The 23,734-nt window shown below is 38.8% G+C and overlaps 1 protein-coding gene across 6 annotated transcripts in view; it reads left to right on the forward strand.

The window, feature by feature from the left end:
• The window catches only part of Chd9 (chromodomain helicase DNA binding protein 9), a 151,701-nt gene extending 128,260 nt beyond the window's left edge, over nucleotides 1-23,441 (forward strand). For 2 of the 6 annotated variants that reach the window (XM_059264532.1, XM_059264537.1), the window contains 9 exons: nucleotides 511-1,404; nucleotides 2,115-2,275; nucleotides 3,865-4,137; nucleotides 4,962-5,130; nucleotides 8,055-8,194; nucleotides 8,815-9,036; nucleotides 10,143-10,271; nucleotides 17,468-17,572; nucleotides 20,014-23,441. In XM_059264532.1, the coding sequence (XP_059120515.1) occupies nucleotides 511-1,404; nucleotides 2,115-2,275; nucleotides 3,865-4,137; nucleotides 4,962-5,130; nucleotides 8,055-8,194; nucleotides 8,815-9,036; nucleotides 10,143-10,271; nucleotides 17,468-17,572; nucleotides 20,014-20,883 (2,963 nt within the window). In that variant the 3' untranslated portion in view covers nucleotides 20,884-23,441. The remainder of the gene's footprint in view (nucleotides 1-510; nucleotides 1,405-2,114; nucleotides 2,276-3,864; nucleotides 4,138-4,961; nucleotides 5,131-8,054; nucleotides 8,195-8,814; nucleotides 9,037-10,142; nucleotides 10,272-17,467; nucleotides 17,573-20,013) is intronic. The other 4 variants (XM_059264535.1, XM_059264536.1, XM_059264534.1 and 1 more) reach the window with 4 other exon arrangements.
• The last annotated feature ends 293 nt before the right edge of the window (nucleotides 23,442-23,734 follow it).

Consider the following 23,734-nt stretch of genomic DNA (forward strand, 5'->3'; position numbering starts at 1 on the left):
CACTGAACCGTTGAAGTTGTGTTTATAAGTAAGCTTAGAGAATTTTTTCTTTTCCTTTCTTTCTTTCTTTCCTTCTTTCTTTCTTCCATTTTTTTTTTTTTTTTTTTTTTTTGGGTAGCTTTTCAAAACAGTGTTTCTCTGTGTAGCCCTGGCTGTCCTGGAACTCGCTTTGTAGAACAGGCTGGCCTTGAAGTCACAGAGACCCGCCTGCCTCTGCCTCCAGGGGATTAAAGACATGTTCCACCATCGCCAGGCAAGAATTTTTTAAAAGTAAATTTTTATTTATGGTACCATACTTCTGAAACAATCATATATTGGTCATTTAAAAAATATACATATTTTATGTTTCATGAGTTTAGGAATTTTAAAAACAATTTACATTTTTAAAAACAAATTTGCAATCCTGGAAATTATAATGATACTGTATAGAGGTATATTTTTAAAGTTACCTTGTGTTAAATCTCCCATAAAACTTTTTTAATTAATATTTTGGTCCTTGTTTCAATATAGAATTGGTGGATCCAAATATTTTTATCCAACCAATCACAGAAGAGCGTGCTTCTAGGACTTTATATCGCATTGAACTTCTCAGAAAAGTGAGGGAACAGGCCCTTCGACACCCACAGTTGTTCGAACGCTTGAAGCTTTGTCGTCCAAACCCAGACTTACCTGTCTGGTGGGAGTGCGGCTCTCATGATAGGGATTTGCTTATTGGTGCTGCCAAACATGGAGTAAGCCGGACAGACTATCACATTCTGCGAGATCCTGAACTCTCCTTTATGGCAGCTCAAAGGAACTACAGTCAGAGTAAAGTGGCTCATTCAAGGACTTCTACCCCACTTTTGCAGCAATACCAAGTAGCACTTTCTGCTTCTCCTCTTACCTCTTTGCCTAGGCTGCTAGATGCTAAAGGCTCTCTTGTAGAGGATGTGAAAGTTAAAAATGAAAACCTTAAGGAAGAGCCCCAGTCTTCTGAAGAAGAGTCTATGTCTTCTGTGGAAACAAGGACACGAGTTCAGTCTGAGCCTGGAAGTCCAAAGAACGGTGTGTTACCACAGGCTACTGGAGACCAGAAGTCTGGTGGGAAAAGTGAAACAGACAGACGCATGGTTGCAGCCAGAACAGAACCCCTAACTCCAAACCCAGCTTCTAAGAAACAGAGAGTCCACAAAAGAGGATCAGAATCCAGTTCTGACTCTGACTCTGACTCTGAGCACTCATCATGTTCTTCCAGGTCCTCCTCCTCCTCCTCTTCCTCATCTTGCTCACACTCTCGATCAGGCTGTAGTTCTTCTTCATCCTCATCTTGTTCTTCAGCATCTTCTTCCTCTTCCTCTTCCTCCTCCTCCTCCTCATCTTCATCATCATCCGAAGAAAGTGACAGTGAAGAAGTCCAAAAGCGAGGTACATGCATAATTTTGTTATTTTATGACAGCTTTTCAAATAAAAATGTGTAGAGCTTGATTTAAATAACTGAAGCATGCTTAAAGTTGTAAGCTCAAATTTTTATGCTTATAAATTTTCTTAGAAAAGCATGATTAAGGAAACTAGAGTTAGATACATAAACCCTATTCAATATTCAAGGCATTGCTAAATAGACAAGGAGTTTGACGTTTTATATAATAGCTTGTATTTTTGTGATTGTCTTAAAATTTACTGTTTTCCCCAGAAGAAGTTTATTAATGAACACATAAAGGATGTTTATAGCAACTACCAGCAATCTTAGATTAAATGGACAAACAAGAGTAGCATAGGCTGTCCTTGGCACCTACAGTCAATGGAAGGATGCATTCTCGGGAGTGTAGTGCCGGCTGGTCCTTTTCTTTGGGTGTCTTTGCAACAAGCCAACCGATCAGATACAGGGAATTGAGTCAGCATCAAGCTTTTTCAGGAACCTCTCTGGCTTAAAGAGCCTCATCTTCCACTGGAGCCAGAGTACCTTGTCACAGTTCTTTTGGCATAACTGTCAGGGTTGTCACAAGGAGCATGTTCATGTCTAAGAGTTACCATTTCAGAGAATTGTGGAGTATTTAAGAGATCACATAAACTTGTGAAAGTATGCATAAAATTATTTTATGTGGATTTTAAAAGGTGATTGTAATTGTTCTCATTAGAAGGTACCCCTCATGTGAAAGCCTTTGATGAAGAAAGTGTTGCATCACTGAGCACTACCCAGGATGAGACCCAGGATAGTTTCCAGGCAAACAATGGAACACCCGAGTCTGCCTACCTATTACAAGGTGGATATATGCTGGCAGCCTCATATTGGCCAAAGGTAAAAAAAAAAAGTTATTTTTGACATAGGTAATTTTTAATTCTTCTGACTAGCTTTGATGGTAGACATTCTTTTGTTTTGTCTTTTGTTTTGTTTTGTTTTTTTTTCAGTCCAGGTCTAGCTGTGTGGCCCTGGCTGACAGACTAGCCTCATACTCCCAGACATATGCCTGTGTTTGCCTCTGCTTCCCAAGTCCTGGATTTAAATGTGTGCACCACCTCATCTTGCCTAATGGCAGATACTTTTATATGAAAAAATTGTAATTTTTTGATGATTTTTTTGCATCAAAAGTATAAATTATTACTTCCTATTAAATGAGTTTTACTTACATGTATATACTTCTCAATGTAACTTTAGAATGTTTAAAATAATGGGCAGTGAATGCCTTTTGTAGTTGTAACCTACCAAAAGGTTTGTTTTAAAATAAGTAAACTCAGTAGTAAAAGCAGCTATGGCTGGATGAGTATAATTCCTAAAGACTAGTACAGGATTTCTTTAGGAATGAGGTTGGGAAGTGAGAAATGGAGGAGTGTGTTCTCTTTCTATTTTATTTATTTATTCTTTTTGTTTGTTTGTTTTGAGACAGGGTTTCTCTGTTTAGCTTTGGTGCCTGTCCTGGATCTCACTCTTTAGATCAGGCTGGCCTCGAACTCACAAAGATCCGACCTGCCTCGGCCTCCCGAGCACTGGGATTAATGGCGTGTGCCACCACTGCCCGGCTCCTCTTTCTATATTTCTAAATTGCTTTTTTTCTCTTTAATAATGAACCACTGTATTACATTTGTTATTGCGAAGAAAAAAGAGAGCTGTAGCTGAACAAATCTTTCCCGACTGCTGGTATCGAATAACCAGTCAGAGGCTTCATATTAATTACAGACTGTTTGGTCTATGGCTCAGGCTTCTTGTTAGCTAGCTCTTTCATCTTAAATTAACCTATTTCTATTCATCTATATATTGCCATGTGGCTGTGGCGTTACCAGTCTGTTGGCGTGTTGCTCCTTAGGCGGCGGGCTGGTGTCTCCCCTGACTCTGCCCTCCTCCTTGTCTCTCTGCTTGGATTTCCCACCTGGCTATAACCTCTCTTGCATAGGCCAGAGCAGCTTCTTTATTAACCAATGGTAGCAACACATATTCACAGCATACAGAAAGACTATCCCACAGCAGAGGGCTACCGATGTAGCTCCACTAATGGGGTATGTGCCTAACATGCACAGAGCCTCAGGTTTAACTGGGCACTGTGGCATACATCTATATTACATCTCTATAATTCTAGTAATTATGGGGTAGAGATAAGAGGATCAGAAGTTCAGGGTCATCCTTGGGCTATTTAGTGTGTTCAAGGCCAGACTTTGTTGTAGGAATAAAATATTATAATAATAAAAATGTCTTTGTGGAATAATGCTCTTGAGCTTCAACCAAAAGGAATTTGTACTTGAATAATTACAGAATTATAATACATATGAGAATATGTATGCATACTACACACAGTGTTATACCTGGTTTAAGTCATCAAAGCTTTTAGATTATTTGATCTCCAAAGATCTGGCCTGATTACTAAAAGAATGCCTTGATGTTACCTGCTTTTCTAGGATCGGGTAATGATCAACCGCTTGGACAGTATTTGTCAAACAGTTCTGAAAGGGAAGTGGCCTTCAGCTAGAAGAAGTTATGATGCTAACACGGTGGCGTCTTTCTATACCACAAAACTGCTGGATAGCCCGGGAGCAGCTACAGAATATAGCGAGCCCAGTGTCCCCACTCCCCCAGCTGTTGCTGTCAAAGAAGAACATGAACAGTCAACACAGATGTCAAAGGTGAAGAAGCATGTACGCGAAAAGGAGTTTACAGTGACAATCAAAGACGTATGTGTATTTTTATTGCCCTAGGGCCTGGTTGCGATTGCGGTGTGCAGCATGCTTTTCCTGCAGATGGCTGCCTGCTCTCACTCTTCCTTCCTTCACATACTTGTTCCTGGTATCTGGATTGTTTCTCTTCTGATATCTAGGTTGTTCAAGCTGAATATCCCATTAAAGGGCTAATCATTAAATATGTTTCTCTCCTGACTATAGTTCTGCTGAGCAAGATATTTCTTAAAAAATGTGGCAATTTCCATTCTGGTCTTTTTCTATAGTATTTATGTGGTATATCAGTGTACTTTCTCTCTTAAACATTTAGTATGCCCCATTATTAGTAATGATTATTTTAATATGATCTTTGAAACAGTTATTTGTTATCTAAAATATGGGTGAGATTTAGTTTGGAGGTTACACATGTAACCCTAGCTCCTTAAAGTCTGAGTTAGGAGCAAGGAGAAATTGAGGGCACACAGTAAGGCCATATTTCATACAGAAAAAAATGCATATGTGTATATATGTGAATGTGTGGTGATGTCCTCTAATGATGTCATGAATAGTAAGTACACCTAGAGATGTCTGTGTGAAGCTGGAAATGTTATAGTTATCATGTACTTCTCACATGAAAAACTTTGGTTTGTATTCATTATAGAAATGAGTAATGTGTTTTTCTTGTATTGATTTATAAACAGGAAAACCTCAGTAGTATATCAGGGATTTTGCCTTCACTCTTTCTAAGTAAAATATTTTTCTTGATATCCTACAGTAAGGTTTTCTTTAACATTTCTTATCTTAATAATGGTTTTGGTTTGTTTGTTTGTTTGTTTTAATAGGAAAGTGGTTTGAAGTTGACATTTCAGAAGCAAGGGCTTGCCCAGAAAAGACCATTTGATGGTGAAGATGGTACCCTGGGCCAGCAGCAGTACCTTACTCGACTTCGAGAGCTCCAGAGTGCTTCAGAGACGAGCCTTGCTAATTTTCCAAAATCTATGCCAGCATCAGGTAAATATGCAGATAGTAACTTTTTATTAATGAGATGTTCCTTTCCATTTCCAAATCTTCTTTTATAGACTTTTGAAACAAAAATTCATTTTTCTTTCTTTAGTGTTGGGGACCTCTCTCAACATTTATAAAGTAGTCAGTATACCATTGAATCTTATTAATTCCTAGAACATGCATATATGATGCATGTGTGTGTGTTTGTATATACTGGAGTTCAAACTTGGCACTTCATGTATGCTTAGTCACTTTACCACTGAACTTCACCACCAGCCCAGCTGGAACTTGAACATGACATTTTGAATCATAGCAGTTTGGTTTGAGAAGTTTCAGTATTTGGATGGAGATACCATTTTTTTTCAAGTAGATTTTAACAGATAAAAGTTAAGAGTAGCAGCTGAGAAATGGTGGCGCATACCTTTAATCCCAGCACTCGGGAGGCAGAGGCAGGTGGATCTCTGTGAGTTTGAGGCCATCCTGGGCTACAGAGTGAGTTCCAGGAAAGGCACAAACCTACACAGAGAAACCCTGTCTCGAAAACCACCACCCCCCCAAAAAAAGTTAGAGTAGCATTTTGGTAAGACAGTATATTTATGCTTCAAACAATGATTTAAGTCACATGGTAATGTTGTTGGTAGAAGACCAATGTATGTCTTCATGGCAAATCATAGCATTTTGAAAGCAATTAGCATCCCTAACCCTAACCCTTCTAACCTTGTGGCAACTTGAATCAGCACATTTACTGAATACATCACTATGCCATGTGTTGCATGCTCGGTGAACAGTGAAGAATGCATTGGACAGGCTGGAGAGATGGTTCAGTAGTTAAGAGCACTTGTTCTTGCAGAGGACCTGGCTCACAACCATCTGTTTCTGTACCCTCTTCTGATATGCAAATAGTTCACACACATACCTACAAAAAAAGCAACATACCCTAAAATAAAATTGAATAACTAAAAATGTATTAAATGCGCTCAACACTGTTTTTGTCTTGTTTAGCCTGTTTCTACCTGTGTTCTTCTTAAGTTGTCAACAATTATGAATGATGTTTAAGATCAGTTGAGTTTCAAGATTGTTTATCACCTACACTACCCCCAGAAATACTAGTTTTAATTAAAGAAAATAAATGAGTTGAATTTTCTTTATTTCAGAAGGCCAAGGACTCTACTTTAGTAGGAACTAAGTCTGGTTGCCACATAATACTTGGAAGCATATCAAAACTGTTACTGTGCATGAGTGTAGTGTGCGGGACTCCTACAATTGGGGAATTGACTGCTGTTTTCAGTTGATGTTATTTCCACCTTTTAAATTGTAGACTAGTTTAGCTTCATTGGCATCAGTTTGGTCTCCTGTGGATCCGTTAACCATTTTAGATCATCTTCTAGGTGTCACACATGTCAGACTTGCACTTGAAGGGCTGAGGCTATAACTCAAACCGTTTGCCATATAAGCTGAAGATCAGCCTGAGGATCCTTGGCACCTCATAAAAGCTAGGCAGGTGTGGTTGCCCACCTGTAATCCCAGTGCTTGTTCACCAGCAACAGGGGATCCTGGGAGCAAGGTGACTAGCTAGACTAGCCAAATCAGTGAGCTCTGATCCCAATGAGAGACTCGGACTCATTAAATAAAGTGGGGAGCAATTGAGGAAGTCATCCAATGACAATCTCTGGCCTACACACATGCACACATGTGCATCCAGATCTACCACATACATACTCATGTTCCCCTCACCCCGCAAGAACATTCAAGTGAATGTTTTTGTTTCATGAAGTGTAAGTTTCCCAAATATGCTTTACAGTGATAGTTTTGTAGTTAAGTAGCTCTTTTTTTTCCCCAATAAAACATGAGGACAAATGGAGATTAGCTGTGAGCTCTCTTGCCTACAGTAAGTGGGTTTATTATTCCCACTCTTAACCTGAAAGCTCCTCTATGACATACAGTCAGTACTTAGATCATGTGCAGGTTTTAGTGGCATTGCTGCTAACAATTGTCCAGCTTTTACCCTATGAGTAATTCTTTGATGGATAATACTATACAGAGTACATCATCGTTATATATAAAATATTATATATTATATAGCAAGTATAGTTTATGTAGTTATTACTGTTATGTTTCTTTTTGTATTGTATCAGTACATTTCATATTTGCAATAAAAATATACAGCCTGAAGGCATGGCTCAGTGGTTAAGATTGCATACAGCTCTTGCAGAGGATCTGTTTCTAGCACCCACAAATGCCTTAATTCCAGCTCCAGGAGCTTCAGTGCCCACTTCTGAACTCCACAGGCACCTGGACTTATGTGTACACATCCATACACACAGACACGCATACACATAAAATTAGTAAAATTTTAAAGAATATAATGATAATGATATATAATATATACTAGTAATGATCACACTAGTTTTAAAGCTGTATAAAACCATGTTAAAAATCTCAATTATTATTATTAATACTATGTAGTTATTGCAGTATTTTATATAATACATTGGATAATTGAAAATGTGAAGTCTGGATCTATCTTCCTTCCTGGACTTTTTGGAAATCAGTTAACATTAATATTTTTTGAGCCTTCTCGTCTGTAAAATGAAGTGGGAGGAGAAAGAGATGTCACATTTTGTGGTAAATTGAGTAAAACAACATACAAGTGTCCAGTAAAGAGTTACTACAAGTCAGGTAAGGTGATACATGCCCATAATCCCAGAATGTAGGTGGTAGGAGGAATGGGATTGGGAGGCTAGTGTGAGCTACTGAAGGAGAGACCTAGATTACAAATCTCCAAGTTTTTAAATTGAGAAATTAATACATTATAAATCCAAGAACTTCTTAGTTTGGGGTATAAAAGAACTAATTTCATATACATTTAGAAAAGTTGTAATGTACCATTTAAGTTTTGAGTCACAATTTTGCATTTTTAATTTGATTAGGTACTTCCATTCAGTCAACCCTTGGTGCCAATGGAATGGTATTAGACAACCAGCCTATAGTAAAGAAAAGACGAGGAAGGAGGAAGAATGTAGAAGGTGTTGACATCCTCTTTTTGAACAGAAATAAGCCACCTAATCATGTAAGTAAAACTATTTTAAAATTATTTATCCTTAAGTCTGAAGTTCAGTTCTAATAAGTATACAGTTGCTATTTCATATTTTTAATAAGATATTCATATTTTTAATAAGGAAATTAGTCTCCCAAACTTTTAAATTGAATCTTAATAGAATTTAATATTGACAAAGAGCCATAAAAAAATTTAAGTTTAAAAGACTTGGCAGAATTTTAGGCACTGCTTCCTCCTCCTCCTCCTCCTCCTCCTCCTCCTCTTCCTTCTTCTTCTTCTTCTTCTTCTTCTTCTTCTTCTTCTTCTTCTTCTTCTTCTTCTTCTTCTTCTTCTTCTTCTTCTAATCCTTCTCCTCCTCCTCCTCCTCCTCCAAAAAAGAATGACTCTGTTGAATCTGGGCATGGTAGAATACTTGTGTGGCCCCAGTATTCAGTATGCAGAGGTAAGAGGATCTCTGCCAGTTTCAGGCCATCCTGGTGTATACAAGGTGAGGTCCAGGGCAGTCAGGAATGCATAAGAAGGCCTGTGTGTGTGTGTGTGTGTGTGTGTGTGTGACAATTACTCTGTTGAATGAAAAGTAGAATAATCAATAAAGCATGGAAGTAAAAATGTTACTTAATGTTTTTCTGCAGTTTACTTTAGACTTAACCACCTCACAGATTTCCACAGGGATAAATCCAGCACTCTCCTATACTCAGCCTCAGAGAATTCCTGATATAGAAAGTCCAGTTCCAGTTATTAATCTCAAAGATGGGACAAGACTTGCAGGAGATGATGCTCCGAAGAGAAAGGACCTGGACAGATGGCTTAAGGAGCACCCAGGTTATGTGGAAGACTTGGGAGCTTTTATCCCAGTAAGTCCGTTTTAAAATCCTAGTATACTCTGTCCCTTTGGTTCATCAAAGCTATAATGATTAAGTACAAATTCTCATCCATTTGTGCTAAATATGTGTTCTGCCTAATAGTTAGGAAAATTACCAGAAAGAAATAATTACCATCTTTCCCAAAATGTAATTCTGTGTTGCTTTCCTTTCTGCATTCAATAAATAGTTAAGTATAAGAATCATTTCAGGCCAGATATGGTGGCACACACCTGTAGTACCAGTGCTCAAAAAGAATTTTAAGTTCAAATCTGCTCTTGTTTAAAAAAAAAAAAATTCTGATGTAAAGTACTTTATCACACCCAATAAAGGCTGAAGTAGTATAAAACTTCTAACCCAATTATCAATTGTTGAAGCAGGGCTTGGTGGCATAAACCTGTAATCTCAGGATGTAGGAGTCAGAGGCAAAAGGGTCACCCGTTCAAGCACACCCTTGGTTCAGAATGAGATCAGGGCCAGCCTGGGCTACATGAGACCCTGCCTCAAAAACAAATAAATAAACAAATGGTCATAGCACAGAGGAAGTCTGAGGAGCTTCTCCTGGAATTTACTAGATGAGAAACTTATCGAATGAAATGTAGGTGATGGAAAATAACACACTATTTCAGAGGAAACTGTTCCATTAGCACCAGTGACCCCTCCATGTGTCAGGTGTCACTCTGGAGATATTCTGTAGCCTTTAAGGAAGAGCTGGCATAGACTCACTGCAAGAGTCATAATTTCATATAGGACCATAATAGTGATCAGCACAGTGGCCTTGAGTCATTTTCAAATATAAAATTTGGAAACAAATGTAAAACTTCATTAAAATGTTTAAAGTTTAAAATTTTCAGCTGACTAACTAGAGAGTAAGAGCTTTTACCTCATGCAGAGCTGAGCTCCTGGGTCAGCTCACACTCACCGTTCTGAATAGTGTTGAAGAGAGCCACAGGGCTGAGCTCCTGGGTCAGCTCACACTCACCATTCTGAATAGTGTTGAAGAGAGCCACAGGGCTAAGCTCCTGGGTCAGCTCACACTCACCATTCTGAATAGTGTTGAAGAGAGCCACAGCTTCAGGGTGTTCCTTGGTGTGTTTTAGAGAGTGCAGCTTCACGAAGGAAGACCCAAACAGAAAAGACATCGTTGCCGCAACCCAAACAAACTGGATGTCAACAGTCTCACTGGAGAGGAACGTGTGCAGCTGATTAACAGAAGGAATGCAAGAAAGGTATCTATTTCTTGTTACCCTTTCACACCGTTTCCACATTTAAAGAAACCGATTGCATTATGCATTATTTTCTAACAGACTAGAGAATGGGTTGAACCTTGCACATTTGTGGGAAAAGACATGCATGATAATTTGATGTAGTCTAATATCAAATCCCACATTATTGATGAAGCCAGTAAGTGAAATAAGCAAGCCATTCCACAGATCTGGCCAAGCGGTATTAATTGCTTATGGTTGTGCAGTGTACAAGGACACTTCATCTCAGGCAGTGGTTCTTTTCAGGCCATAATTTTATTCCCTCAGGGGACATTGGTTGCTGTCTAGACAGAGGTTTGATATCCACACTCAGCATGGTGGGGAAGGGGTGAGAAGGGAAAGAAGGCTGCTTTCCTCTACAAGGAAGAACTGAGGTACCAACCTATAGGTCTTGGGCCAAAAGTTGAGAAACCTTACTCAAAGGTGGCACCCTTTACATTACCATGATAAATTTACTGTATTTTTATCAGTGTAATCTTGTCTGATAGCTCAAGTTAATCTTGTTCTCTCAAGTAGGCATATTATATAATTTTCTGATACATGGAAATAAACTATTTCAAAATTTACTTTATAGGTGAGTGGAACTTCTGTGCTTAGTTTGTGCTAACTGTTCACAAATTATTAATAGTTGAACATTTTCTTTTTTCTTGTTCAGATATTGTTATTAATATTAACTTTGGTAAGACTACCAAATAATTATTTCTAGTGACATTTTCACACGTGTATATCATTTGTACTGTGCTCATTCACCTCTGTATTACCCTTCCTTATTCAGTGTACCCCCAACCCCATTGGTCTACTTCCTATCCCTAAATAGTCCCCTTCTGCTACATGAAGTGCTATCTCAAGAAAGTGGGGGCGAACTGGGTGCTGATGGTGTAAGCCTTTTAATCCCAGCGCTCGGGAGGCAGAGGCAGGTGGATTTCTGTGAGTTCAAGGCCAGCTTGGTGTATAGAGCAAGTTCCAAGACAGCCAGGGCTACACAGTGAAACCCTGCTGAGAGAGAGAGAGAGAGAGAAAGAGAGAGAGAAAGAGAGAGAGAGAGAGAGAGAGAGAGAGAGAGAGAGAGAGAGAGGAGGAGGAGGAGGAGGAGGAGGAGGAGGAGGAGGAGGAGGAGGAGGAGGAGGAGGAGGAAGAAAGAAAAAGGAAGAAGAAGAAGAAGAAGAAGAAGAAGAAGAAGAAGAAGAAGAAGAAGAAGAAGAAGAAGAAGAAGAAGAAAGGGGGCAGGCAAAACAGGCTAGGGAAATGATTCAGTTGGTTGCTGGTTAAGTATGAGGGTACGAGTTCAAACATATCCCACAGCACCCACTTCAAAGTCAAGTATATCAATTTGTCCTTGTAAGCCCAGGAGGACCCCAGGGATCACTATCCAGTGTAGCTGAATTGGTAAATTCCAGGTTCACTGAGAAGACTTGTCTCAAAAAATAAGATGGAAAATAATTGAGAAAGACACATGAGGCTGACCTCTGATCTCCACAGGCATGCGTACACAAACACAGAAATGTTTTTAAAATCAACTAAAGCTAACTACTATAGCAAATAACCATAGAAAAGCAAATGTCAGAATTACATAGAAGAACTTATGAAGTAAAAAATTATAACAATGCAAATAGAATGAATTGAATAGACTAGAGGAAGTAGAGAAAAGCGGAAGGAAAGAAGAATCTATTAAATAAAAGGCAAAAGAAGCAGAAAATAAGAGAAGAATGATTAGGAAGGAGAAAAAAACAATAAGATATCGGGAAAAAAAAAGGACTACATAGTAAAGATAAGGTATTATCAACAAAACCAGAGGGAAGCTTTAACAAGAGGAATCAAAATCAATAAGCCTGCTTTTAAAAATAAAATGAGGGGCTAGAGAGATGGTTCACAACAAGGTGCATTGGCTTCTCTTGCAGAACTTGACTTCATTCCCAGCATCTACATAGTAGCTCACAACCATCTGAAACTCCAGTGCCAAGGAATCTGATCCCTGGTCTTTATGCAGGGACCAGTCACACATGCGCTGCACAGATACACACAGGCAAAGCGCTTGTCCACATAAAATAATTATTAAAAATAAAACAACCCTAAATTGAAAATAATAGTAAAGGTGTAGGACGGGGCATGGGTGGGTGGCCTCAACCTCAGAACAGTGATTGGAGCAGCCTCTGTCCATCCTCTGGCGTCCATGCTGGGTGGGAGCTTTAGTGAAGTTAAAGACTTTTGTTTTCCTGGGCCTTCTATGATCTTAGCTTCTCAGCGTGTCTTCGTCTAGCCCTAGTCTATCACAAACTTCCTCATGTGCTGTGGCTGACTGTCTACAGGCTCCCTAAATCCTAATCTTGCCTAATTTTCAAGCCCCCTGAGTAGCTCAGTCCCACAATGGCATAGGGGTGTAGCCCTCTGTGATTTACAGAATCCAGTTAGCTTCTCCCATGCTGATTTGTCATGCAGGAGTCCTGCCAAATTCCCCAACAGGGTTTAAAGATGTGAAAACTCATTCTGTGGTTAGGACTGACTGCCAGTCTTTTTTTAAACTAGGACAGACTAGATTACCTTCTGGAAGATTCTTTGGTTCTTTCCACTGTGGAGTCGTGTAGAATTGTTCCTCATTTACCCTGCTTAGCTTTGCTGTTGTTCTAGGTTTTCTAGCTGTTATGTGCTCTCTTGTGTACCTTCTGATGTTCTCCTCCTTGTCTCTTGGGTAGAGTCCAACCTCTGCTTCCCTGACTTTTCTCAACCTTGGCATCATACAGTGGCTGCTTCTAATCCTATGAAGTTTTGGGTTTTTTAAATATTTACTTTTATTTATATGTTCATGGTGGGATGTGACTGTACCTGCAGAGGACAAACAAAGGTGTTAGATCTTCTGGAGCTGGAGTTAGAGGCAATTGTGAGCCTCCTGATAAGGGCGCTGAGAACCAAACTCAGGTTCTTCAGAAGAGCAACAAACATGCTTAACCACTGACCCAGCCCCCAAGTTAAAGTTTTCTAAAGCTTATTTCCGAACCAGATAGGACTTCGTAAGATTCATTTCTAATTGGGCGGTGGTGGCACATACCTTTAATCCCAGCACTGGGGAGCCAGAGGCAGGTGGATCTCCATGAGTTTGAGGCTAGCCTGGTCTACAGAAAGAGTTCCAGGACAGCCACAGTGCTCACACAGAGAAACCCTGTCTCAAGAAACTTAAAAAAAAATCTTTTTCTACATTGATTTGTCTCTTTTTCCTTATAATGTAAATGATAGGTGAGTTGTGATATCCTTTGTACATATAGCTGTAATATGCTGGGGTTTGTTATGATAACCAAGCAGTAGCATAGGGGAGAAAACATGATGTCAGAATAAGACTTTGCTCATAATCAGTTACTTCACCTTGGACATTTTGTGTTTTGGTTTCTGTTAAATGGCCTCACTGTTAAGATAACAATACATAAAAACATTTTCTCATACGAAATTTCACATTAAAACAGAGCATTTAAAAAGTAACAGTTGCTGTGATGTTATTATTTATACAAGCACTACTGATGTCCCCAGTCTGCTAGGTGCACTTTATTCACCTGTGGTGGTGCATCGGTGTACTGTATGGTGATAAAACACTGATCAAAAGCAGCTTGGGAAGAAAACGATTTATTTCATCTTAGATTTCCAAGTAACAGTTCATTACTGAAGGAATTTGGGCAGGAACCAAAGCAGAGACCATGGAGGAACACTGCTCACTGGCTTGCTCCTCATGGTCTGCTCAGCCTGCTTTCTTATACAACCTAGGACCGACCACCTGCCCAGGGTTGGCACTGGCCACAGTGGGCTGGGTCCTCCCACATCAATCGTTAATCATGAAAATGCCCTACAGACATGCCCACTAGGCCAAGCTGATAGAGGCATTTTCTCAGTTGAGGTCACTTTTCCAGATGACCTTGGCTTATATCTGGTTGGTATTATCCAGCATAAGCAGTATTGTAGAGTGAAAACACAGATGTCTTAGAGAAAGAATAAGGAAATGTTGCAGTACAATTTCATGTATTTTCTGCCTGCAAAAGACAAAAAAGATGTGTTTTGTTACATTTACGCTAAAAATTCATATTACTGAATAAGGCATGATAGTATAAGCCTGTAATCTAGCATTTAGAAAGCTTTGGGCAGGAGAATCATGAGTTTAGGCCAACCTGAGTTACACAGGAAGTTTGAGGTTTGCGTGGTATGATGGCTATTCTTGATTGTCAACTTGACCATATCTGGAATTAACTAAAACCCAAGCAGCTGGGTACATGTGTGAGAGATTTTTTTTCTTAATTAAATCATTTGAAGTGGGAAGGCCCACTTTTAATCTGGATCTTTTGAGGTGGGAAGGTTCACCTTTAATATGGGCCACACCTTCTGCTGGTAGCACGTATATAAGACATGGAAGAAGGAAGCTCTCTCTCTTTGCCTGCTTGCCCTCAACTTTCACTGGTAAGTCCATTCTTTCACTGGCATTAGAGTCTACTTCTGCAGGATTCCAGTGTAAATTAAAGACTAAGACATCCAGCCTCATAGACTGAGCAACTACTGGATTCTTGGACTTTCTATTGGTAGACAGCCATTGTTGGACTAGCTGGACCACAGCCACATTCTAGTGTGTGTGTGTGTGTGTGTGTGTGTGTGTGTGTGTGTGTGTGTGTGTGTGTGTTTAGATTCATTGTCAGTTCTGTTCTTCTAGATAACCCTCACCAATACACCTGGGCTACACTCTAATGAGACTCTCAATGAACAAAATTTCACATTACTGAATATTTTAATTTGCCTCAGCCAGTTTGGAGGTTTTGCTTGTTTGTTTTTCTTTGAGGGGGGTTGTTGATGATGATTTTGTCTTTTGAGACAGGGTCTCATGTTTCCCGGGTTGGCCTCAAAACTCACCATGTAATTGAAGATACCCTTGATATTATGATCATTTGCCTCCGCTTCCCAAGTCTTGAGGTGACAGGTGTGTGCCACCATACCTGGCAGCTTCTTAGCCAGTTTTAAGGAGAAGGAATGCTTTTGTTTTTGTTTTTGTTTTTAATTTGTTAAGTTTAATACCAAATACTTGTGTGTACAAAGGTCAAAGGACAACATGCACATGTCAGTTCTTTCCTTCCTATGTAAGTCCTTGGGATTGAACTCGGGTCAGACTGGGCAGCAAGTGCCTTTTTCTGCTGGGCCATGTCACTGGCAATAAATATTCTAAATGTTCATGTTGTAAATTTTCTGGAATTCTGTTCATTCCCTTGATTTTAGGGTTCTCTCTTGTCTCTAAGATGAGGGTTAGGTTGATGAATTACTAAGAAAAGAATCTTTCTAATAGATCCACTTAGTGTTAGGGGAGGAGTTTATGTTATGCTATGCTATTTTTGTTTTGTGTAAAACAGGGTCTCACACTGTAGCTCACTGTGTAGGCTGGACTGGCCTCAAACTCAGTGAATTCTTTCTGCATTGGCCTTCTGGAGATTGAATTACAGGTTGTAAATCCACTTTAACCTAAAACTTAATAAAGAGCAGAGTGCAACAGAAATCAGAGAGACTAAAGAATATAAGAATTTTAGATGAGAATGCTTATAGGTATGGGTGATACACTGACAATAATAAATGAATGTACATCCTGCCAATATATAATATATATTTATCAGTTGGGGATATAGCCAGTGATAGAATGCTTATATAGCTTTCACAGGCCCTAGTTCAGTTCCCAACGTGACTCAAGATAGAAAGATAAAATGCATATGTTTTCAGTGGGGTGTGGAAGAAGGAACTGACTGCTCCAACGGCTTTTAGATGGCAAAGAGACATTAAATTGGGAGGTCAGAATCATTGATCTAAATATTACTAATTTGAATCTTGAATTTATCATATACAAAAGATATTTATAATTTAAAAGCATATATTTAGTTAATATACATAATGAATAAATAAAAGCATGGAATTCTGAGACCTAGGTTTGACTCCTAACTCTTCCCCGCCCCCCCCCCCCCACCTTCCCACCTTCCCCCCAGAGCTGAGGACCAAACCCAGGACCTTGTGCTTGCTAGGCAAGTGCTCTACCACTGAGCTAAATCCCCAACTGACTCCTAACTCTTGACATTATTAGATGGCTTTGTAAAGTTAACTATAACTGCTCTGATGCTCAGGTCCTTCATTTTGAAAGTAGAAATACTATCTCAAATACTATCTCAAAAAGATGTCTGAGAACTCAAGTAAATGCAATGATCTTAGCCCAGTACTTGGCATATTATTAAGCCAGATATTGTAAAATACTTGAATTGTTTCATTTTATCTTCATCAGACACTTGGAAGGAAATATTATTGTCACCCCATTTTATAGATCACAAAAGAGTTTTACTGATTTACCTGAGTTTCCATAGCTGGGAAATCTGACTCCAAAGGGTATACTTGAAAGTAGGCTAGACTGCCTGTCTTGCCTTTTAAGTGCGCCATGAATAGTAGTTCTTCATTTTCTACTCTAGTTATTCCACTTAAAACATTTAAGATTTACATTATTTCTATTTCAGTTCATTCCTGTCACTGTGACAGATATTGTGACCAAAGGCAACTGAGGGAAGGAAGCATTTGATTTCCAGTTATAGGTTTATCATCAAGCGAAGTTGTGGCAGAAACTGAAGCAAGAACACAAAGGCAGGGCTGCTTGCTAGTCTACAGAAACATCCCTGACCAAGGCACTCAGCCGAGCAGCTCCAGCAGGAACCTGGAAGAATGCTTCCTGACACTTGAGTCCCTGCTTGCTAACTTACTTATGCTCAGCTAGCTTTTTACAGTTCTGGACCACCTGCCCAGGGAATGGTGCCACGGATAGTGGGCTGGATCCTCCTACATTAATTAGCAATCAAGACAATCCTCCATGGACATGCCCATAAGCCAGTCTGATCTAGGCAGTTCTTCAGTAGAGATTTTCTTTGTCAGTAGTTCTAGGTTGTGTCTGCCAAGTTGACAGTTAAAGATAAGCAGAGGACAAAAGCTAACGTGTTTATATAGTATTTCAGTAGTCTGTGTAGACTGGAGTTATCCTTTCTTATGTAATTATACAGATTGTTGAAGAGTGTTCAAAAATACATATTTTAAAGAAATTCTATATCAGAAATCAAATAAATAACTTCATACTTAATAGTGTTAACTGTCTAAACTGTTCATCTCTCTCTGTTTGTTTACAGGTTGGAGGTGCATTTGCTCCTCCTTTGAAAGATTTATGTAGATTCTTGAAAGAAAATTCAGAATATGGAGTAGCTCCTGAATGGGGAGATGTTGTTAAGCAATCTGTGAGTATCTTACAAATACACCATTTTAGAGATTAGAGCCACTTGATTATGTCTCGGGCTAAACATCCTTTTCAGAATAAGAATTTCATGAACATGTGGTAATAGCTTTCAGTTCACAGTTTTCATTTTTCAAAATGTGTAATTGATGATAGAGTAGAATGCCAAACCAGAGATCCCTCCCATACACGCTTTTTTTTATTGCAAACATTATTTGGATGGTGCCACAAAGAATAATCAAGTAGGTATGCAAAGAAATGTATATAATAATATTCATCATAGACAGGATCTCTGTAGATAATCCAGACTGGCTTTGAACTACAGTTCTACCTCAGCTTTCTGCGTACTGGGATTACAGATATGTGCAACATCCTGGGTTCATTATGGTATAACGGTAAAACAATGGATAAGCCTGGGCGATGGTGGTGCATGCCTTTAATCCCAGCACTCAGGAGGCAGGGACAGATGGATCTCTGTGAATTTGAGGCCAACCTGGTCTACAGAGTGAGTTCCAGGACAGGCTCCAAAGCTACACAGAGAAACCCTGTCTCGAAAACAAACAAACAAACAAACAAACAAACAAAATGGATAATAAACCAATGGGCTATCTATATATTGGAATTCTATACAAATACTTAAAAATTGTGATTTAGAAGAATGACTGAGCTGGGAGGTGGTGGCGCAGGCCTTTAATCCCAGTGCTCTGGAGACAGGGGCAGATGCAGGTGGATCTCCGTGAGTTCAGGCCAGCCTGGGCTACAGAGTGAGTTCCAGGACAACCAGGGCTATACAGAAAAACCCTGGCTCAAAAATAACTTAAAGAAACAATGTCTGGTGCCAAGAGAGAAAATATTGAAATATTAACAATATACTAAGTGTCTTAATAGTTAAGATCTTGGGCTATTAAAGCCTAACTGTGTTATTTCTATAGATGTTCAAGTAGAAAAGCAAGCTATGAAACTAAATTCAGTGTAACTATGTTTTTGGTTTGGAAAGGGGTAGGGAGAGTCCTAAGTCTGAAAGCAAATGATGCATTGTACACTCTCAATGTTAGCAGCACTATGGCTGTGTGGTGGGAGAAATATGGTTTTGTTCTCTTTGTATTTATTATTGTGTGTTCTGCAGTGAGCCATAATGCTTTTAAAGATCAAACGAAGTTGACCAATTAAAACCAAACAAAAAGTAGTCCCATCAGATTTCTCCTTAAACTACTGCCTACATCTGCACCCCCACAGATTGGCCACTAAGCACATGGCTCAAAGTGTGCTTGTTTTAAAATACACACTTTGGGGGAACTTAGTAGCTTAGTTTAGAAAAAATATAACATATCTCAATTTTTATACATTACATAATGAAGTAAAAATATTTATGTCATGTTTTATTTCATTAGCCTACATTATGAAAATTTATTTGGCCACTAGAAAATTTAACTACCTGTGTGACTTGCATTGCATTTCTGCTGGACAGTGCTGTTGTGGAGGTTATAAAATGAAACTCGGAAGAGTTTTGTATCCTAGAAAACCGTAGGATAATTACATGAAAGCAACCCAGATGGCCACCTGTCTTGTGCTTGGTCACTGTCTTCCAGCAGGTGCCACTACTGTTCCCAGCCAGGTGTTAACCCTCATCTTTCTTCCTTCTTTTTTTTTTAACTGCTCATCACCAATATGTGGTTATACATCAAATATGGAACAAGCTCTTTTGAATATAATATAAATTCATGATGCCTCCTGCCTATCAAACATTTACAAGTGATAGATGTATACACAGGCATTGAAGCCCCCATAGTATCCAGATAATAATGAATAATAATGCCTTTTCCCTTTTAATCTACCTTTTGTGTCTTAGCTGTGTTTACGTTAATCCCAAAGTGACAGTCAAGATTGGTTTGAGGCTTCTCAATTTAACCTCAACCCTTTGCTTATTTCCCCTGTCCTTCCTGTATTGCTTTCCCAGATCTGAAGGAACTGAACAGGTGCTGATGTGCACCAAGAAAGGGTTATGAAAATATGCTTGATAGCCTTTCTTTGGTTCTTAAGTTTTCTGTCCTACAAACTTAAGATTTACCGTATAAAGAAAAGTAAATGCCTCTTTCTAATGATTTAAAAAATGGGGCTAGGGGGTAGCTGGTTGAAGCTGCAACTTTTGCCGGGCGGTGGTGGTGCACACCTTTAATCCCAGCACTCGGGAGGCAGAGCCAGGCGGATCTCTTTGAGTTTGAGGCCAGCCTGGGCTACAGAGTGAGTTCCAGGAAAGGCGCAAAGCTATACAGAGAAACCCTGTCTCGAAAAACCAAAAAAAAAAAAAAAAAAAAAAGTTATGTCTTTCATAATTATTTCATATCAATACAGAATAAGTTTATGAATACTACCTCTTAATAGGCTATTTGATAAGCTGGTTTCATCTTTATGTAGCTGTTATTAATGAGTATGTACTTTCTCTAGGGGTTTCTTCCAGAAAGTATGTATGACCGTATCCTCACTGGTCCTGTTGTGAGAGAGGAAGTCAGCAGGCGGGGCAGAAGGCCTAAAAGTGGAATTGCCAAGGCTCCAGCAACAGCCCCTGCCCCGGCCAGCAGTGTGCCAGGCAATCCTTTGTCGGCCAATGGATTACTTCCGGGTGTGGACCTCACAGCTCTGCAGGCCTTACAACAAAATCTGCAGAGTCTGCAGTCGCTGCAGGTGACTGCAGGCTTAATGGGCATGCCTGCTGGCCTGTCTTCTGGAGGAGAGACTAAAAACATGGCTGCTGTGTTCCCCATGCTGCTGTCAGGAATGGCTGGATTACCAAATCTGCTGGGCATGGGGGGACTCCTGTCAAAGACTGCAGAATCTGGGGCTGAAGAAAAAAAAGGAAATGACTCTAAGGAGCTAGAAGGAAAAAAAGAAAGGACAGAGAGCCAAAGTTCAGAGAACGGAGGAGAAAGCTGTGTGTCAGGTTCTCCTTCAACTTCCTCCACAGCTGCATTGAGTCCAGCTGCAGCTGCCAAGCCCATAGCTCTTAACCCACTGTTGCTGTCTAACATACTTTACCCAGGGATGCTGCTCACTCCAGGCCTTAATCTTCATATTCCAACCTTGTCTCAGTCCAATACTTTTGATATACAGAAAAGCAAAACTAGTGACTTAGGTTCATCTAAGTCGGTAGAAATAAAGGAAGAAGACTCCAGAGTTAGAGATCAGGAAGAGAAAGGGGAAACTGAGCCCAGTCCTCTCAATGAAAACAGCACAGATGAGGGTTCAGAGAAAGCTTCTTCCGGGTCTGATAGCACATCATCATCATCTGAGGATTCAGACTCAAGCAATGAAGATTGATTGGGGACTCTGCACTTCATCCTAAACTGATTTTACCTTTTCTTTAATTACTAACTGTAAATATCCCGGTGTTGAGTGCATCAATAACTTACTGACAGAACATTTCAGTTGTTTGTTTAGAAGTGCAAACTGCTTTCAGAGACGTTTTTGCATGTCCTGTTTCTTAAGATCCATAAGTTTCTGAACTCGGATGTACTATCAGATACATACACGTATAAAGTTACAACAAAAGGCATTATAATTTTGTTGGGGCTTAATTTTATGAAAATGATGCTCAATAAGAGTTGTATATTTAATATATTTGCAGTGAACATAGAATACTTTATGCATATTACTGATTTAATTTGAATATAGTTTTACAGCCTCCTTGACACCTATAATTTACAGATGAAAACTCAGCAATAATTTGGGCAGCTAATGAATGTCTTGAAAGCTGTAGACTCTCCATCACCATCCATTGCTTTAATTACATGAAAATGCTCTAGTGTCGTGATGCACTGCTGATGTTTCCAATTCAGGTACAAGTATGTTTTAAAGAAGAAATAAGTTTCCCAGTCAGCCAATTTATCTGGCTACCTGTTACCTCAGCTGAGTTAGTTTAGGAAGTTTACATTCGTTTCTAATTCTGTACTTGTTTTCAGGGGTTTTTAAACACATCCTATATATCATGTCAATCTGGCAAGGAATATGACTTTCATTTTACTGTGCTTAACTCAGAATTCGGTAAAAATGAAGTCATAAAATAATCTTGTGTCATATGGCTTTGGCACCCTGTACACATACATTAAAACTTTTCGAAGTTTGGCCTCCTATTACAAATAATTATGTCTCAGATGAATAATGTCTTGTTTCCAGGGTTCAGAAAGGCAAACTCATGAAACACCACTGAGAACTTTCAATAGAGCGCCCTTCATGTACAAGAAAGTGTTTGTTTGCTTTATTCGTATAGGTTTCTGTTTGTGTCTTATGTCCTGGAAATATTCCAAAATAACAGGTAATAGTAGTCAAGTAATATGCAGATAGTTTGAATTAATTGAGTTTCTAGGAGTAAGAAGACAGCATGTTACCCAGAATCAGTGTTGGGCTATCAGTTTATAATAAATGCTGAGCTGCCCACTTTGAAAATGCACTTTGACTAATCTCAAAAAGATGTACAAACTATACCTATGAAGTCCAAGGCTTCTGTTCTGTTTTTTTACAATCCTTTATCATGTACAATTTGTCTGGTATTTGATTTGTGATATCATTTCTCCTGCTAAAGCTGCTATCATTCTGACACGGTAGAGGTCCAAGGTTTACCTTTATACAAATCAGAAACAATTAGAATGGACTTAGACATTCTAAGGAAAGATAAATATTAGCATTTTCCTGGTGTCTAAGTAAATCATGGTAAAGTTTGCAAGGTGGTAAATTTCAGAGGAGTACCCCAGTTCTCTCCTATAGGAAAACTAACTTCCAGTATGTTTTAATAGAGCTGTTGTTTGTCATGGACTAAGTGATTGTACTGGGTTTCCCAAGACCTTTACCAGTAAATTATGTTTCTGTATGTAAAAATGTAACCCATTATTAGACAATGTTATATGTATTTACCAAATTATATAAGTTCCATTGGGATTGTATTATTAATTTTGTATTTTCTCAAAATAGTCCTTTGAATTGATAGTTCTTTATGCAATGTTTTAGCAATAGTCACTGTAATGCCCATCCAGGAGCAGTGGGTAGTAATTCTTCATCATGAAAATGATATAGTGCATATTTAGTGTATTCCCTTTGCAGTATTGCACTTTTGTTTAACTAGAACACACCCGTGAAATAGCCAAAGTTTTTCAGACAGTTACCTTGGTTTGCCAGTGGAGTGTTTCAGCACCAACCATCTCCCCTCCTACCGCTAGGTCTACCCATATGATCTTTATTCCTGTCTTTCCCAATTCAAAGAAAAAAAGGAGTTAAAAAACTTAGATCTTTCATTAAAATCTAATTTATAGCAAAATCTATGAGATAAAGTATTTTCCTAATTATGGTCTAATAAGTTTGGGTAACATCCTAGTGATTCTCTTTCTGTATGTAATAAGGCAGTTACAGTTTTCAAAGCATTAAGGCTAGTGTTAACTTTAAACATTCTCTTGGGTTTCAAGACGTTTCTTTGTAGATTGATTGGGGGAAAGTTGTCCAGGTGCCAGCTAAGACAAACATTCAGATATGGAAATGGAAAGTTAAGGGTTAGAAGAAAAGAGTCGATGGAATTACATTAATACTAATGCTGCAGTTGAAAGGATATCCCAGTATGTGTTGGTAGTTACTGAAAGAGTTATAGCTGGTGTTGCCTTGTATTTTAGCCCTTGTTTCAGGTTTCATGACTCAAGTCTTAGTCCAATTTTTCTTTTGGACATTTGCAATATTTACCAGTTGTGTTTTGTGTAGTCTAAATTTGCTTTCTGTAGTTGAGCAAACGTCTTAAAAAGTCATTTGTAATTTATTAAATTACTTTCTATGATGTTCTATAGAGCAAATGGAAGTTTAATTATTTTTTATTAAACATATTCTTTGACTACCCATGATGTCAGCCTCCATACATGACAGTAATTTTTCACTTGAGTTCTATATATAATTTATCTCACTCTAGTTATAAAAGAAACCATGTTATAAATCTTCAAAGTACTTTAGAAGAAATATGTACTTCAGAAGAAATGCTTTTGATTTGTATGTTTTTATTAGGCCTTTGTCACCCAGGCTGGCCTCAAACTTAGGGTTCAGTGATGTACACGGATTTGGAATTTTCTATATTTGTACTTATAATAGCATCTTAAATGTCATATTTTCATTTTCAGTTCATTGTTTGTTCATTGATATT

This window comes from Peromyscus eremicus, chromosome 5 (assembly GCF_949786415.1).
Source record: "Peromyscus eremicus chromosome 5, PerEre_H2_v1, whole genome shotgun sequence".
NCBI classification, from domain to species: Eukaryota; Metazoa; Chordata; class Mammalia; order Rodentia; family Cricetidae; genus Peromyscus; species Peromyscus eremicus.